We start from the raw sequence: 18718 nt of genomic DNA, 5'->3' as shown, positions 1-18718 counted from the left end.
TTTCGTTTTTAATTTAAATCCAAGTTAGTTAACGTATACTGTAATAATGATTTCAGGAATAGAATTTCCAAGTCCATTTAAATGAGGCTTTCTTTATTCAGTTTCACACCAAGACTTCCTTGGTTAAATAGGATCTGGTCCTTCCCCCTGGAAGTTCATAGTCCACTGGAAGAAAAAGAGACAGACCCAAACAACTATACAAAATGTATGTAATACTCCAGCAATGTCATTCATTCATCCAGCAAATTGAGCATCTCTGCATACCAAGCACTGTTCTAATGGAGCCCTTGCCACAATAGACCAATATCATGAAGCTTATACTCTGGCAGAGGAGACAAACAGTAAGCAAGTTCATAAACAAACAGCATGTCAGATGCTGAAGAGTACTGTGGAGAAACTTTGGGAAGGCTGTTGGGAGTGTTGGAGGGAATCACAATTTTAAGTCAGGCTGTCAGGCATGGACAGAAATGCCCCGTGTAGCATGGAAAAGAAAGGTCCTCACTAGCCCAGGGGAGGGATGGCATTCTTGGTAGAGGAAACAGCAAATGCACAGGCATGAAAGTGAGAGGCTGTGGGCATGTTTGGGAAATTGTATGCAAGTCAAGTGTGGCAAGAGGAAAGGGAAAGAAAATTCAGGCGTTGATGCTGGAGAGGTCAGCTGCGGCCACACTGTGAGGGATTTTTTGAGTCCCAAGGGGCAAGGATGCCAGTGACCATGTGAATGCGGTGGTGAGGGTAGAGCACAGCTACCACACCTGCCCTCTGAGCTAGTGGCCAATAGCCCACCCCGCTGAGAGGCATGGCTTTCATAGCCAAGAAAGGGTTAAAAACAAAAGAGTCTCGTACTCTCAGTGGCCCAGTCCTCTCATGAGAATAACACCAGAAAAATTCCAATAGCGAGCATCCTACAAAATACTTTTCTAGCATATCCCCAAAATTGTCAAAGTCATCAAAAACAAGGAAAATCCTAGAAACTACCACAACCAAGAGGAGCCTAAGGACCTGTGATAACTATATGTGATGTGGTGTCCTGCATGAGATCCTGAAACAGAAAATATTAGGTAAAAACTAAGGAAAGCCAGGGGTCCCTCGGTGGCTTAGTCAGTTGAGCATCTGACTTCAGCTCAGGTCACGATCTTGTGGCTCATGTGTTCAAGCCTCGCATCAGGCTCTGTGCTGACCGCTTGGAGCCTGGAACCTGCTTCAGATTCTGTGTCTTCCTCTCTCTCTCTCTGACCCTCCCCCGCTTGCTCTCTCTCTATATAAATAAACATTAAAATTAAAAAGATAAATATACATAAAAAAAACTAAGGATATCTGAATACCCTATGGAGTTTAGTTAATAGCAATATCATAATATTGGTTTGTCGATTATAACGAAAGAACCATACGAATATAAGATTGTAAGATGTTAATCATGGGGAAACTGGGTGCAGGGTATGTGGGAACTCTCCTTGCAATTTTTCTGTGAATCTAAATAGTTCTAAAAATATTTTGTAAAAAGCCATGAAACATGTTACAACACAAAAATCGAAAAAAAAACCCAAGTAGGAAAACACTGGTAACCCCCAAATTTCCTTGATTTTCCCATCTCTGGAAAGGATTCCTTTTTTTTCCAACTCATTCACCCCCCACCCCCACAAATGTTATTAATTTCACCAAGGTAGAAATAAGCATATGTGTCCGCGTAGGTGGGCACGTGAGATGGGAGAAGGTGGGTGGGGATGCTGAGGTTGAGATGTGTCTGTGCCAAAGCCTCAGGGCTGGCTTCCTCTCTGAGACCAATAGAGGTTGCCAGGGAGGTAAAGCATGTGGCAGTTCATTAACAGCCTCACTGTTCCACACCTGGTGGTCGTTTCAGGTCTTGTGGGGGCCATTGGTCTGGGACCCTTGGGTCAGTCAATAAAAAGCCACCTGTGACAAGGGCCTGAGCGGAAGCAGAAAGCAAATGCATCACGGATCCCAGAGTCCCCTGCCCTGACCACAGGAAGCTGACCTTTGCTAGGAAACTTGCCCACCATGCAAGGGCTGGGTCTCATGGAAAGCTTGCAAGCCATTGTCCCTCAATTTCTGGTGAGCTCTTTTCCCCTGTGTCTCTCTCTCTTGGTCCCAGCCAGTGTCGGTCTGTTTATGGATACTCTTTCACATCCAAAGTCTTCCTTAGTAACCAAGGATGCTCTGGCTCTCAGCAGTCACCAAAGTATTCCATTTTATTCCCATCTCCATCCTCTCTCAATAAAGGGTTGATTTGCCACCTCTCTGAGTTTAGAAGGGTGGTGGCTAACCCTTTATAGTTGTAGGTACCCCCACAGACGACACCCAAACAAGCCATATCATATTAAGACTTAAATGTCTCACTGAATTTGCTGAAAGTTGTCTTTCTTGGCCTGTCTCCGTTTCATCAGACTCCTGGCTTCCCTACAGAGACTCAGGATACCCTAACCTGCCAAAGGTTTCTGAAGTTTCCCAACTGAGCTCCTTGGTGTCTATTGCATTAATGATTGGCCTTCCCTACATCAGTTTATTAACTGACACAAGAAGTCACATTCAAGCTGGCTAGACTCATTGGGGGGATAAAGGATTTACCTGACTATGTATTCCTACCCTCCTCCTTCCAAGGCTGCTTCCCCAACCCCAGGGTCTCAGCTACACCTTAAATGATTAGCTTCAGCCCACGCCCCACTATCCGACCATATTCTCCGCAGAGGGCTTGTGTTGAGTAGTTATTCTAGAAGGCTGGTGAGTTGCTTCGGGGAACCTCCAGCTGTTGTCTGAGACAGTCATTTGCAGCCTGCCATCCCTCCCATTGCCTCTCTCTTCCTCCGCTAGCTTGGAGCCCTTGTTGCTGGCGTGGGAGCCCAGACAGAGGGGAATGAGGACAGGAAGAGTCCAAGGGCAGAGCAGAAGAAACAAAGGCCCCTAAGTTTACGCAGCCAAGAAAATAACATGAAACGAGATGAGGGATTTGGGCTGGACTTGTTTTGTTTTGGAGCATTTCAGGGGGCCAGGCATGCAGTTGTGTTTGGATTGGGAAGAAAGGCATAACTGTGCAGAAGAAAATCCTTTTCAGATTTTACTCTAGCTGTTACTGGATTAAAGAAAAACCAAGAGGATTACACTGTGTGAATGTATGAAGGTTACTGCGCCCAGACAGGAGGGACCCTGTCTCTTGCTGGAACATGTTGGGACAGCATTTGGAAGCAGCCACTTGGTCCATCAGTCACCAATCTGGTAAATTTAGCATCAGGTGGAGTCACTCACGGTACTTTCCTTTTCTTTGCCTTAACAGTAATAATAATTAAAAATTAATAGTTGTGTCGGTTCTGTTGGATCAAAGTGACAGAAACCTCAGGATTAATGAATTCAACACAGAGGGACTTTTACTACTGCTTCATAGAATCCAAGGAGTGGAACTCTCCAGCCAGAGAAAATGCAAAGAGATGCAGTAGAATTGGGATTGGGAATTTTAATTCAGTTCTGTTTAAATGTGTTCTGTCTCTTCTTTGTTGCTCTGGTCTGCTTCTCTTGTGAGCTTCCTTCTCTCTCAGAGGGGCCGGCTTTCCCCTCTGTATTAGTGAGCTAAGGCTGTGGTCACAAAGGAGCATAAACTGAAGGGCTTGAACAACAGAGATGTATTGTCTCACAGTTCTGGAAGCTCCAAGTCCAGATCAAGGTGTTGGCAAGCCCATGCTCCCTGCATGTTTCCCTCTGAAGGAAGGGGTCTGTCCCAGGCCGCTCTCCTGGCTTCTGGGAGTTTCTTTCTGTGTGGTGTTCCCTCCATGTCTATCTGTCCAAATCTCAGCCCTTTTGATAGGGACAACAGTTATATAGGGTTAGGGCCCACCCCAATGATATTAAAAAAATTTTTTTAATGTTAATTTATTTTTGAGAGAGAGAAAGAGAGACAGACAGACAGAATGCAAGCTGGGGAGGGGCAGAGAGAGAGAGAGGGAGATACAGAATCTGAAGCAGGCTCCAGGCTCTGAGCTGTCAGCCCAGAGCCTTGACATGGGGCTCAAACTCATGGACCATGAGGTCATGACCTGAGCCAAAGATGAACACTTAACCAACTGAGCCACCCAGGCACCCCTCCAATGACTTTATTTTAACTTGATTACCTCTGCAAAGACCCTGTCTCCAAATAAGGTCCCATTCTGAGGTATTAGGAGTTGAGACTCCAACATATCTTTTTGGGAGGACACAATACGCCCACATGGCCGCTAATGGCTCCCAAGATTTTACGTCTTAAAGTCTTCACTACCAGAGACTAGATTCTTTTTCAATACCCAGGGAAGAATTCTATCTGGTCTTTGACCAGGTCAATCTCTGATCAGGTTCTGCCCTTCCCGAGGGCAGCTGGAGCCCCCAGAACTATGATTGGCCCAGCTTCCTTAAGGTGCCCAGCCCTGAACCAATCAGTGATGACAGGGAGTCAGAGTCCTTTAAGAATATGACATTTCTCATAGGACCTATGTATCCACAGATCAGCTAATTAATACTGAGTACAAATCACCCCCCAAACCGTAGTGGTGTTCGTCAAAGGGCCCATTCTCTCTCATACTCTGCATATCCACTGTGGACAGTGGATGTGGTAAGAGGGTGGGGGGGTTTCTCACCATCCCCTGGGAGTCCAGGCCGACAGACCATCCCAACTGCCCGTCATGGTGCCAGAGTGAAAGGAAGCACCAGAGCGTCCTCAGTTGGCATTTAAATCTTCTGCCTGGAAGGGGTACACCTCTGCTCCCAACCCACTGGCCACAGTTAGTGACATGGCCCTCTTGGGGTGTGTGATCCCACCTGTGGCTGCCAAGCACAGAGCCAGCAGTGGTTGCCAGACAGCACTGATGACTCCCAGAACCCTCGTGATGGGAGCAGTGGAAAAAGTGGCTCCCAGAAGCAGGGAGATGCTCTCCCAGAATAAGATGGGGTGCTACATGGTAGACTCGTGAGCGAGCACTCCAGGGGCCCTCGGGCCAAAGAAAGGGCAACAGGAAAGTCTGTGAAGTGTTAGAGGCCCCTCGGTCCGGCTGGAGCACAGAGGGCCTGAGGCGAGAGTGGCCAGGCTGGACAGTGAAGAGAACTGCTTGCTGTAAGGCAGGGTTTGGATTTTGTGCAAAGACACTTGGGCAGCAACAAGGCTTTCCAGCCGGGAGCAGCAGGGTCTCACTTGCATTTTTGGAATAGTACCAGTGACGTGATCATTTGAAAGAAGGAACGGAAGGGTGCTAGACCTAGAAGGAACGAAAGAGCTCTGGCAACTCCTAGGAGTTACTGGGAGAATCACCTACGCTCGGTGACTCTCTGGCATGGGGTACACTTAGTTGTGAATGATACAAGGACGGCGCCGTGAAAATGCTGCCATCTGCACTGGCTCCCAAAGGAAGGGGACGAGCTGGTAGACATAGAAGGAGGGGGAGGCTTCACAGGCTGACCACAAAGCCCAGCGAAGGCCCGGAGAGCTGGGAGCACCCTGGTGGTTAAGAACAAGTGTGTGTGATTATCCTGCACACACAAATCCCAGAATTCTTGAAAAAACATTTTTTTATTTTTAAGAGAGACAGAGACAGAGCGTGAGTCAAGGAGGGGCAGAGAGAAAAGGAGACACAGAATCCAAAGCAGGCTCCGGGCTCTGAGCTGTCAGCCCAGAGCCCGACACGGGGTTTGAACCCACAAGCCATGAGCTCATGACCTGAGCCGAAGTCCGACGCTTAACTGACTGAGCCACCCAGGTGCCCCAAATCCCAGAAATTTTGATGGTGTGCTTGGAGGGTTTAAAGGTGAACAGCGGTTAAGTAAAAGCAAGTTTTAGAAAGTTGAGAAGACACCCCACTGATGCCACAGACTTCATCGGGTTGCCTTTTAGCACTTGCGGGGGTCTGAGAATCGTTTACCCCCTCGCGTGGGCTTCCTTGATGCCAGACGTAAACTCAGTCTTCTAGGCATTGTTCTTGCGCACGTAAGCACGTGATCCTTCTCTGCTGGGAGCACAGTATCTTCCACCTTACTCCCAGGCAGTCATGCCCTGCAACGCACCCCTGCTCCACTCCACCTTCTCTCTGACAAACATCCCTGCCATAGCCTGGATCTTCAGTCCTTTCGAAGACAAATCACATGCTGCAGGTTTGGGCAGCTCTCCCGTGAAGGATTCACGAGCCGTCGTTTGCCATGGTCAGCGCTGAGAAACCCTTGAGAGTACACAGAGGGAGCGCCCCAAGAGAGAATCCTGAATGGAAACCGGGAGACCGCCTCAAAATAGCAAATGAGCTCCGCCCACCTCTCCTGTGAAAACGGACGCGTCCGCACCACGGGTCTGGGGCTGGCTTGCTGGACCCACAGAGGACCTGTAAAAAAAGTCTTTCAGGCCTATCATGAATGAGGACGACCAGTTAAAAATTCATGGGAAGATTACATAAAACCATCTGCTGCCTTTAATTCCCCTTGTGTGCATTCAAAAGGTGCAGCTGCTCGACGCGAAACATTGCATTGCCCTGCGTGGCTTGCCGGCTGGTCCTGCGTCCTGCACGTGGTGGGTGGAGAGGAGGTGTGGGGGGAGGGGAAGACAGGGGAGCACGCCCACCCAAGGAGCTCCACCTGGATCCGAGTGTCTCAAGCACGACCGTCCAGATCTTTCCATCCTGTTGACTCACTCTCTGGAAGAGGTATTATTCTGTGTATGGAGTTGATCCTGTTGGTGAGTTTGTGACTGTGTGTGTTTCTTTTTAATCTGAAAATTGGTCCTTGAGTCCACAAGCAACAGCTGCAGCTGCCCATAATTACAATGAAATAACCTGCTTCCTTCAGTCCTTAGGGAGAAAACCTGAAAAAAATAATCCATATTCTAAATGGACTTGGGAACGTGGTTTATCTCCCCTTCTCTCCCTATCTACTTGCAACAAGTTTCATGGCTTTACTTTTCCCTGGATTCAGGGGAAGGAAGGGAATTAACCTTTACGAAGCCTTTATCCTGGTCCACGCACCCTACGATCGTCCTAGCCATATAAGAGAGTGTTCGAATCCAGTTTTGATGCTTCATTTCTTTCCCCACTGCCAGGCACCTTCCAGTATCCTGTCAGATAGACCCCAGATCTCTCAGCCTGGTCCAATTCCATCTGGAGACCTGGGAGGTTTGGTTTTATTAAGATGTTATTGAAAATGTCGGCACATAGGTAATTGGCTTAGATTAGAAACCAAAGCTCTTAGCAGGGTAACAAGGTGAAGTATTCTGTGCTAATGGTTCCATGATAATGAGACAGTTTTCAGAGGATCGGATGTGCTCATGAAGGTGTTGCTTAAAAGTCATTCTTCAAACCAGGCTGGGAAAATAAAATGCCACAGGAGCTGCAGCCTCTGTGGTTTGTTTGGATCTTACAATGAAGTAACTAAGGTAGAAAGGCATAACTAGGAATTGAAGATACAGCCATCACTGTCTTCCGGGAGGTCCCAGGCCAGTGGAAGGGGGAGACATGCTGGCAAATAATTATAAGATGCTGGTAATAAGCACTCAGTCAAGGATGTGTACAACTTGGTGTCATTTCAGCGTTTCCCCCCCCCCCCCCTCCAAAATCCATTTCTTCAACTGGGACTTTACGGGGAGGAGAGCAACCTCACTGTGAGAGCAATGCCCACAATGTTGAACATGAAAAAAGAAGAAATTATATGTCCTTACGATTGTGCCAAGGGTCTGCCATTAGCCTAATCCCTTATAGTCATTTGCATTGAATAATGAGGAAATGGAAGGAGACCAGCGGTTTGGCCCAGGCCGCAGAGCCAGTAGCTGGGTGCGGTGTGATCTGGAACCCCTCTGTTTGCTTCCAAAGCCCCTGTTCTTCTCACCGCACCAGGCTTCCTCTAAAAAAGTGTGTCTTATCCTCTTGACTGTCAGGTATATGCAGCTCACTGTGCCCTGTAGATAGAATGAGGGAATCTTTTCTCTTTCCCCTTGAAAATGCCCCAAGTTTTAATAGCAGGCACCTTGATGGGAGTGATCCATGGTCATCTCCAGGCTGTGGGTATGACAACCCAGTTCAGGTGTATTGAGTCCTCTGGGCAATCCTCCCAAACAGTGAATGAAGTGGGCCCAGAGTGTAGAAATGCTTGGCCCCTCCTGGACATTGTATGTGCCCCAAGTAGATTCCTGGGTATCCAAAAGATCCTGCCCCAGGCTCCTGAGTCCACTGCTCCTGCTACCATGGCTTAGCTACGAAGGGAAGGACAAAAGCAATGCTCCCCTCCGAGGCGGGGGAGTATGGTGCCCTGCTACCTTTGAAATTCTTTGCAAGAGACTGCAGTCTCTGGTGATTGGGACCCAACCCAAGGCATTGTCGTATCTCCTTGTTTGTTTCACTTTGGGGAAAACTGACAGAAGCAAAGGTGCTCTGTGCTTAATTCCATCCGGGCCTCTCAAAGGCAGTCCAGGAAGCAATCACATTCCACCACCCTAGGGCAGACAGGATGGTGCTCTGGAAGCAGAAGGCGAACTGGGAGTATCGGGTGTCCTGGTGTCGAGCACAGGGTCACAGCATGCTTTATGGCTCACCTGGAAAGAAAAAGAACAGGGTTTAGATTTCGTCTCCACTGCTTCCTAGCTGGGGGATTAGAGGCAAGCAGCTTAAATTCCCTAAAGTCTCCTTTTCTTGGCTGTAAGTCTGGAGGGATAATGCTTGCCTAAGTGCAGTTGTTCAGAAGGTCCGTGAGCTCAAATACCAACCAGCACCTAATACTCTGCCTGGTGCTTGGCACACAATTAGGAACTTACTCCCCTTCCAATTCATACTATGCAAGCCTTGCCATACTATGCAAGAAGATTCATCTTCTTACAGTAGATCTCCAGTCATGTCACGTCTCTGCTCAGAAACCCTTGATGGCTCCTGATTACTCGTTGAATAGTGGCTGTCTTCTCGGGCTTGGTCTTCAGGGCCCTGTCCGTCACCTCTCAGGTGTGTCGAACTCTGCTCCCCTCCACACAGCCCACATTCTGGGAGGCCGCGCTACACATTCTTTGCCGTGCTTTCCCCTCCTGTGCCTGGCTCCCTCGTACAAAGCACCTGCCGTATACACAAGCTGTCCGCCTAACACTGCCTCTGGTGCAAGGCTGAGCTGAAACTATATGCTGTCCAGTAAGTGCCCCCTGATCTGTCAGCCAAGCTGGTCTCTTCATTCCTCTGTCCTCTCACTGGCTTTCATCTGTATCTCTCTTACAAAACTGCCAGGCCTTACTGTTCCTTGCCAGCCTGTGAGCTTCCTAAGGGCAGGATTTGCTTTTAAGTCATCAGTGCATCCTGCACGACACCTAACTCTCAACTATATGAGTGAGTGAGCGAGGGAATGAATGAATGAATGAATGAATGAATGCTACAATCCCTTCCTAACTGGGTTACCCTCCACGAAATGCAGTACATAAATACCTCTGAAATCTTCGGTCTGCCCATGAGTATTTTCGTTTCACTCCTAGTCATTGTGGTGCTTATGAGAGATACTTGAAAAAAGAGGGAATTTGGGGATAGGACTTGAAAAAGACATAAACAGGAGAAAAGATGTTGAGGTTTTCCCTGAAGCCCTGGCAAAGAGGAAGGTGGAAGAGAAGGTAAACTAGTTCAGCGGCTTCTTTAACAGGGTAGGGATTGTAAGGCCCAGGCAAGGGTCCATAGCACGAGCTGTGGCCTGAAGCTACGGAGGCAGAATGGGATTTTATGACCAGGACAAAGGAGAGGGGTTTAAGAGAGACCCTGAGTATTTTGTCTGAGTCACTACGTATGACCAGGACCCCTGGAGGACCCTTGTGGGCAAAGCCAAGAGCTCTGAGTCCTAAAACCCACAAGATGGTGGGCACATGGGGAGAGGCTCACACACAGGAGAAAGTGCCTCTTACCCTGCACATTGTTATAGCAAAACAATCTTTTGCTGCTCCCTGAAACTGTGGAGGTTAAGCTTACAATGAACGAGGCATGGTAAGGAGAAATTAAGGGCACAGTAGCCATGACTGCTCATTCAAGATGCCTAAAATGTTCATCCTATGCTATGCAGTGTACTGCCCATTTCTTATTTTAGTGAATGTAGTGTGATTTTGAAAGGCTTTTCTTGGGGTGCCTGGGTGGCTCAGTCGGTTAAGCATCCAACTTTGACTCAGGTCATGATCTCACGGTTCGCGTGTTCAAGCCCCACGTTGGGCTCTGTGCCGACAGCCCAGAGCCTGGATCCTGCTTCAGATTCTGTGTCTCCCTCTGTCCCTCGCCAGCTCTCTCTCTCTCAAAAATAAACACTAAATTTTTTTTTTAAATAAAGGCTTTTCTTGTTTACCTCCAGACTTTGTCTTGTTAGTTCTATTTCTGCCTAACAGGTCTTCTCTCCTAGGGTGTTTAGGAGGCTGGCCCCTGAAGTTGGGGAAGGGATATTCTGCAGTTGGGCAGAGCCTGGTGAATGTTCTTGCCTAATACAGTTCTATTTTGATTAGAATAACAAGAATTTACAATAAAGAAACGTGAAATTCAGATGAAGCTAGTAAACTGTCACCCTTAGGAAAATTGTGTTTTTAACAGAGATTACCAGTAAGTCCTCACCTTGTAATGGACAATAAAGTCTTCCTAGTCAGGTTCCTGCATATATTTAGCAAATAGGTATTCGGGAAATGTCTCAAAAATAATTTTTACCTCAGATGCCTAAACGCATCTTTCAAACCTTGTTCTTTAGCCTAGTGTGTCTTTTACATAAAAAGCCATTTTGTGGTGTTTTCAATGTGTGTGATAGTTGGTACAGGAGAAAGTAAGCAGATCTTGGGTCTCTGAGAGCCTGTGTTCAAATGTTCTTCCTCCTCTTACAGTGACCTGAGGCAGATGACTTAAAACCTGTGAGCCTCCCCTTGCTTTTCTTTTGAGTGGGGGTACGATTTCTTTTACTCATTTCACAAACTTTCATCGTGTGCAGATATCGCCTTAGGCACTGGGATCACAGATGATTCAAATTCATCATCGTAGAATTCTCGGGGCAAAAAGGACCTCACCAGGCTCAGAGTTTTCCTCCTTCAGATGAGGACACAGAGGCTCAAAGACAGGATGTGATTTTCTAGAGGTTGCAGTGTGACAAGGAGGTGCACATAGCCAGAACTCTTGTGTGTGAGGAACTTGGCCAGATGACTCCCAACACTCCCATACGGCATATCATAGTGAAGATCGCCATTTTGTAGGGCAGGACGCCATGGTTCAAAGAGATGCAGTGACGTATTTATTTACCTGGTGAATCAATGATAGAACTGTTGAGGGGGGCCAGGGCCTGGTGCCCGTGTTCCACCCCCATCCCCCACCACCTCCAGCCTACCTCCTCCATCACAGCACCCAGTCAATCCTTCTTCACAAAACACTCAGTTTCACCTCTGCTCCAAGTCCTTGCAGGGCACCAGGATTGTAAAGAAAACCTATCTGCAGTCCCTGCCCTTGAGGGGTTTGGTCAGGCAAGATGATTTCTCCCACGGCACAAGATGAGATGGGAGAACAGAGTATACCAGGGCCGCCCAGGAAGGCTGCATAAAGGAAATGTGTTCCTGTGAGATTCACAGGGTATTTGGGACCCCCCCCCACTTCCCCCCCTCCCCCCCGTCACCTCTGTTGGTGGGACCAGGAACAAGCCCCTCCCCTCATTGGTGTGTGTTTGCAACGGCTACTGGTTAGAAATCTGTGGGAAAGGGTCCAGGGCATCTTGCCACCTCACTCAGTAGGGTCTGTGTTCTCTGCTTTAACAGAAAGGATCCCACCCTGTCCTCCAGGATCCCATGGCCCTGGAGAGAGGGCTGCAGGGCCCAGGGACACTGCTGACTCTTCAGAACGTGCTGACATGGAGCCAGGTCAGTCCCCTTGTCTGCTCTGATTTTCTGTGTCATCAACTGCAAACCTGTGGTCTTAATGAGAAGTGCCATCTTGGAATCTGAAATCGTGCATGCTTTTTGGTTGAAGGCTTTTGCCACTAAGCAGCATGGCAAGTAGAGGAGGTCAGCCCAAAGTGGAGGTGGCCTTCTCAGGGAGCAGATACAGTGAGAGGAGTGCTGGGTGCTGGAAGCCAAGCCAACAGCCGGCACAGTGGGCAGTGGCAGGCAGGGCCCGGGCATCCAGGTGGGATGTGATGTGGGAGCTGGTGGCCAGGAAGCACCACGCAGGTCCAGGACCGCAGAGGCAACAGTAGCCGTCGGGATCATTCTGGGATCCAGGAGATCAGAGGCTGTGTCCAGAGTCTGATGGTCACGTTTTGAGCTTAGCTGGGGTGGGATCAGAGGCACAGTTGAGAGTGGGGCAGGAGGAGGTAAGTGGGTGGCTACTGGGACAGGTGGGCTGGAGGCCAGGTCCAGCCAGCCAGAGTGGCTCTCTGGAGGCTTTTCTTTATATTGCTGTGCAGAGGAACAATGGAAAAAATAGTACAAAACACCTGGGTTGCATCAGAAAAGCAGGAGGATGTTTCTAGCTAGAGAAAGTCGAATCATGATGGAGGCTAGGTCATGGTGAAGAAGGCTGAAGAAGCAGAGGAACCAGGACGCAGGGAGTAAGCACCTTACTGAAAACCTACTATGAACCAAACACGATCTCTTATCCTCCCAGCAGTCTTGCAAGGTGGACGCGGAGTCTCACTAGGCTTAGTTATGCTCTACGAGCAAGTGTGTTTCCTGCTCATGCTACATGTCTGACCAAGGGACGTAGAGGACTGTGCTCTACCTAGTGACTCGAGCCAGGCTGATGAGAGCTCTGCTGTGTTTTGGGTAGAACCTGCAGCCACCTTGGTCTCTGTAGCACAAGAAGCGAACCAGAAGATTGAGCACTGGCCCTTAAATGCTTTGGTCCAGAAGCGCCACACGGCCTATGGGCCAGAATGAGTCACAGGGTCCAGCCTGACTCCTCGGGCTCTGGGAAATGTGGGGAAAATACGGTTATTTGATGAGCAATGATAACTGCTTCTGCCACCGTAGATATTATTTCTGTTTTACGGGCCAGAAAATCGAGGCTCAGAGAAATTAACTGTATTGTCTGAGGTCTTCCAGCTAAAAAGTGCTGAAGCCCAGATCTTACATAACCTATGATTCAATCATTTATTTAGCAACTCAACAAGGACACACTGAATGCTCACAATAAGCCCAGCACCCCGCTAGGCTCTGGGGAGATAACAGGGAATGGAAACAGAGCTGGCTTCTGCTGTCAGCCTGAAGCTTGTGTAACTACAGCCTGGGATAAGTGTTCAGCCATACCCACATGGCTCTCTGAGGAGATCTGTTAAGATTATTAGCTTTCCATATAGAAGGGCAGGTAAAATGGGGTCATATTTATTGAGACATTGTGCCAAGTACTTGATTTAGGAATCTCATGTAACTCAGGGAACCCCATGAGGTAGTCCTTACAATTCCATTTTTAAGATAAGAAAACTGAGGTCCACTCAGGGAGGTAAGATAACTAAGCCGAAGGTGAACTCATCCACCACAACCATGCTTGCTTGTAATGCGTGAACGTGAGAAGAAAAAATTCAGTCTCACTCTCCCACACCATTGAAACCCAGGAAATGTGCTCTCTCCTTCCTCCTCTGTACTCCCCATCCCCGCCTTTCTCCCCCAGGTTCCCCCAGCATCCTGTCGGGTGTCACATGTGGACACAGCTTTCAGCAACAACAGAGGGAGCCTCGTGGAGGCCAGACATTGATGGGGGGGAGAGAGGGGATCGCTCATCCCATGTCGGTGCCACCCATAGAGCTGGGCCCTGAGTGAGGCTTGTTAAACTGAAGGAGAGAGGGAAGAAATTTCAGAAATCTAAGTAGTGGGATCTGAGTCTGGCAGGGTGAGATTGAATCTGAGCCTTGGGACAGGCAGATTCTTCTGTCTAGAATGTTCTGCTTTTCCTCTCTGGCCTCCTCTCCCTCCCGTCCCTCCTTTTGCACGCTGTATTATATTTACACTGACTCCATCAGCTTCTGTCCCCTCCTCGGCTTGTGTATCCACCTCCTCTGTCCCCACACTGGTCCAAGCCATCTTCTCAGGCCTGGATTATTGCAATGGCCCCTTCATAGACTCTGCTACCACTCTCCCTCCCAGGGGTCTGCCACGTCAGATCAGATCACTTCTCTGCTCAAAACCTGCTGTGCACCCCCATCTTTGGCGGAGGAAAGGCCGAGTCCTCACTGTGACCCACTAGGACTTACACCAGCCAGCCCGTCTCCTGTCCAGCCCCATCTCTCCTATGCACCCCTCACTCACACCATTGGCCTCTTCACTGTCCATTGAACCATAAACATATTCCTACCGCACAGCATAAGGCAGAGATGCCTTTTTTCCAGTCTTGGGAAAGGCTCTTTAGGCAAAGGAAACTGCAGTGAATAAAGCGAGCAGAGCACGCATGCACCGGAAAGTGCTTAACACAAGTGTGTGAGGCCAGTGGTGTGAGCAAGGTAGGGGAGGTGAGGGTGGGAGGCCTGCACCCACCGCCCCATGCAAGTGGCCATTCTCCCTTCCAGTCCTTCCTGTGCCTTCTTCCACCTGATCTCGTCCATGTGACGTTTCTCTCCACCTGCTGCATCGTCTGTTGCTCTGTAAGCTTGTCTGTGGTCTGTTTCCCTCAGTGGAATATAAGCTCCACGAGGGCAGGGACTTCCTTTGGGTTGTTCCTGCAGTGTTCTTACTCCTGGAACAGGGACTCCATAAGCACATATTGAATGAGCGAATGACTGAACAAATAATTTCACAACAGATTCCACGTCGTTATTTGCTTACACGCTATCGTTTGTACCCTCCTGCCTTTATATGTGCTGTTCCCCCTTCCTGGAATGGCCCCACTGCCATTCTCCCCTGACTAACCTCGCATTCTTTCTCGCTTACTCTCACTGCCCAGGAGGGCAAAGTCCCTGCAGCCCATGGCCCAGGCATTAGCCATCCATCCCTGAGAGCCTGAGATTTCAAGGCCAAGCACAGCTCCTCATCCTCGAGCCCCCAGTGCCTGGGGCATAGCTAGAGTCCCATTATTGTTTATTGGCTTGAGTCAAGTGGACCAGAGCGTGTGTAGAATTGCAGCCCAGGGGCCACACCCTCCTCCCCTGCATGTAGCCTCATCCACAACCAGGAGGCAGGGAGCCCTTGTTGCCAATTCATTCTCCTCCTGCTTACCGCCTGCCTCAGAGATCAGGAAGATGAGGCAAATGGGACACTAATGAAATTCAGAGAGAAAACTAAATTGGGAGGTGTTGCAAACACTGAAGAGGAGGGAGACTGGTTTAAAAGGATATCTCCAGGATGGGAGGGGGAGTGCAGGAGTGGAGAGCACTGGAGTAGTGTCCCGCGTTTCACCTTTGACACCTGTGTGTGGGGTGGCCTGGGTGATCGCTTTAGCTCGGGGGGCTTCACTTTTCTGACTTTAAATTAGGAGCCTTTTACTTGATTGACTCATTTGTTCATTCATGCCTTCCCACCAACTTGCCAAAAAAGATTTGAGTGGGTTACCAATCTTAAATTGATTAATTAATTAAGACCAAGAGCATTTAATGCAAAATTAAGGCAGAAAGAAAGAAAAGGGGGAAGGGGAGAGGAAAAGGATTTCCAAAGTCCCTCAGAGAGGGAGTTCCTGGGAAAGGGGTTACAAGCCGCTGACCTGAGGGTTATTTATTACAGGTTTCTTATGACACGCCGGTGGGGTTGTGGATGTTAATGACCTTTAGGAATGGAAAAGTTCCGGTCAAATGATAGTAATGATGACCAGTGTTTCCAAGTGCTTTCACATCCACTGTCTGGTCCTTCAGTTATGGCATTGTCTGCTGTGTGCCAGGAATCCCCACAGGCACTTTTTCTCTGTCTTGTTGAATGCTAAAAGCACCCTGAAAGGTAGTCTTTTAAAGCCCATTTTCGAGATGAGGTGACTGGGTCATCTCTTCAGCAAATGGTGCTGGGACCAATGGCTATCCACGTGCAAAAGCAGAGAGTGGGACCCTTTCCTCACACCATATACAAAAATTAACTCAAAATGGACTGTTGACCTAAATGTAAGAGCCATAAACCCTTAGAAGAGAACATAGGCATAAATGGTCATGACCTCCAATTAGACAGGAAATGGTTTGGCACACACAAAAAGGAGGAAAAAAATACATAAATTGGATATCATTAAAATTAAAAATTTTTGTGCTTCAGAGGAAATAGCATACAGAAAGTGAAGATGAGCACAAAATGGGATAAAATATTTGCAGTCATAGATCTTAGAAGGGATCGTATGCAGACTCTATAAAGAACTCTTAAATTCAGCAATGAAAAGACAAAGGGCCTAATTCAAAAATGGGCAAAGAGTTTGAATAGGCATTTCTCCAAAGAAAACAACAGAAATGGCCAATAAGCACATGAAAAGATGTTCAACATTTTTAGTCATCAGGAAAGTTCAAATCAGAGACGCTGAGTTATTTGTTTGGGCCCTGCCTTCCTGACAGTGTGTGGTCAACACACCTCCCTGAACTTGGCGAAGAGGTTACTGCTGAGTGAGATGCCTCGTCTGCCATTAGGGTTTTGACAGGAAGGGAAAGAAGAAGGAGGAACAGAGAGCGACAAGCATGACAGTAGGGTCCAGGCAGGGACAGACTGCCTGTGGTCTCTTTTCCCAATAATGGGCAGAAATTGCCCTCTGAGAATGCTTTCTGGGGTTAGTTATGCATCTGGCTCTCTTCACAGTATTTCCTAAAGCAGTGGCTCTCAAACTCTCTGGTTTCAGAACCCTATTTGACTCCTCCAAATTATTGAAAACCCCAAAGAGTTTTTGTTTATGTGGATTATGTCTGTTAAAATTTGTCAAAGTGGTAATTAGCACTGGGGAAAAATGTTAAAATCATTATTTATAGCTCATTTAAAGTAACAATAATAAAGCCTTATATCAACATAAACAACACATTTTAATGAAAAATGACTTTTCCAAACAAACAAAAATGTATAGAGTGGCATTGCTTTATATTTTGGCAAATATCTGGCTTAACAGAAGATGTATCTGCTTCTACATTCAATCTAGAAAACTCCACTGTATACTCATAAGAGAACAAGGATGAAAAGGGCAGTATTTTAAGGAGCTTTGACCTCACTGGCTTCCTAAAAGGGTCTCAGGGACCTGTAGGGATCTCTGGGCCACACTTTGAAAGCTGGGCACAAGAAGTGAGATCCTTACTGGAGTTCAGCAGGGAGTGCACAAGTGGTCACCTGTCAGTCTGGTAAAGAGAGGAAGGGACGTGAGGACAGTCTGAGTGGAGAGGTAGTAGGAATCTGCCTGGACTGAAGCCTGGCTGCGAGGCCTCAGGCCTTTGCACATGATACTCACTTGGCCCAGAATGCCTTCTCCCCTCTTGGTCTATCGGCAAAAATCCTCCTCGTGCTTTTAAGGTTAACTTTGGATGCACCTGCCTCTGGAAAGCCTTTCTTACCATCCGTGACATCCCCAAGGCTGGGCTGAGCCCTCCTCCACACCCAGCCTACTGATGGGTGCCACTAGGGTGAGCATTGCAGCTGGGGAGTGGTTGGGAGGTTGAGGCCTACGGGTGGAAGCCCTGGGGTCCAGGCAGAGGAGCTGGGGCCTTTTGTTACTCTTGTTTTAGAAGTGAGAAGCCATTGGAAGTTTTTGCACAAGTCTCTACTTGACGGTTTACAGATTTATGTGGACAGAGGACTGTGGTCACCAGCAGACAGATAAAAGTCATCCGCTACTAATTCTAATTCACCAGCAGATAAAGTAACGTCACTACTCTAGAGGAGAATGGGAAATGAGGGAAAAAAGGAGGAATGAAGCTAACAGCTAACTGAGCACTCACTGTTGTGCCAGGCATGCATCATGTTTATTTAATCATCATAGCAGTTCAGGTATTTCCCCTGTTTTACAGATGAAGAAACTGAGGCAACCTTCCCTCTCCCCTCCCCAAGGACACCTTCCTGCCTGTAAGCGGCAGAACTGGGATTCAGACATAAGTCAGTCTGCTTTTAAAGCTCATGATTGTTTTCGCCACCGCTCCCCAGGGGCTTGGCCCCATTTGTCTGACCTCAAGGGTTTACTGTTACCACACTGCTTTTTAAAGCTGTGTTTCCATCATCTCTTTCCAAATACACTTTTTAGCCCTTGGAAAGTTGAACAGGAACACCAGTTATGCCTCTTTGTTCCACCCTTTTGGAGTCTACCATGGCCACTTCCCCACACACAGCAGACAGTCGATGATCTCCTTTGTACTGCCTCCTTTTCATAGAAGACATGGCCACAGTGGAGATATTAGCCAGTGGGGACACTAATGACTAATTGGGTGGTCAGCTCTGCCAGAACTGGCCATCCTGGTTGGTGATCACAGGGCTCAGAACAGATCTTCTTCTTCTCAGGATCATCTTGGAGATAAAATCCTGTATGGCACACCCCAGTTCTTCAATCAATAGTGAGTGTGGCAAGCCAGGCTGATGAGGCTGACTGTACTGTCACATATGGTGTCGATTATGTCAGTTAAGCAAAGACAAATGAATATTTATTGAACTCCTACTATGAGTTGGTATCTATACCCGGCGCATGGCATGTTTCTATCCTCGTTATGAAAACCATTATGTCTGGGACTCTATGAGACCGTTTGGGCACTGGAAAATGGGGATACTCCTGAGACACAAGAGTATCATTTGCTCAGGGACATAGATGTCTTAGTACGTGGAGGGGCTGGGGTTTGAGCCGGGTCTGTTTGGGAACATTACATTGTCTTCCACATGCAGAGAAAATGC

The 18718-nt window shown here is 48.0% G+C and overlaps 1 protein-coding gene across 15 annotated transcripts in view; it reads left to right on the top strand.

Moving 5' to 3' along the window:
* TENM4 (teneurin transmembrane protein 4) overlaps positions 1 to 18718 on the top strand; it is a 2941751-nt gene that overhangs the window by 2415726 nt on the left and 507307 nt on the right. For all 15 annotated transcript variants that reach the window (XM_086678435.1, XM_086678426.1, XM_086678434.1 and 12 more), the window contains one exon: positions 11732 to 11833. In XM_086678435.1, coding sequence (XP_086534561.1) covers positions 11824 to 11833 — 10 coding nt within the window. In that variant the 5' untranslated portion in view covers positions 11732 to 11823. The remainder of the gene's footprint in view (positions 1 to 11731; positions 11834 to 18718) is intronic.

The sequence above is a fragment of the Puma concolor genome, chromosome D1 (assembly GCF_028749965.1).
Source record: "Puma concolor isolate L17-30 chromosome D1, mPumCon1.1.hap2, whole genome shotgun sequence".
Taxonomy (NCBI): domain Eukaryota; kingdom Metazoa; phylum Chordata; class Mammalia; order Carnivora; family Felidae; genus Puma; species Puma concolor.
This window is presented reverse-complemented; position numbering and strand designations above follow the sequence as displayed.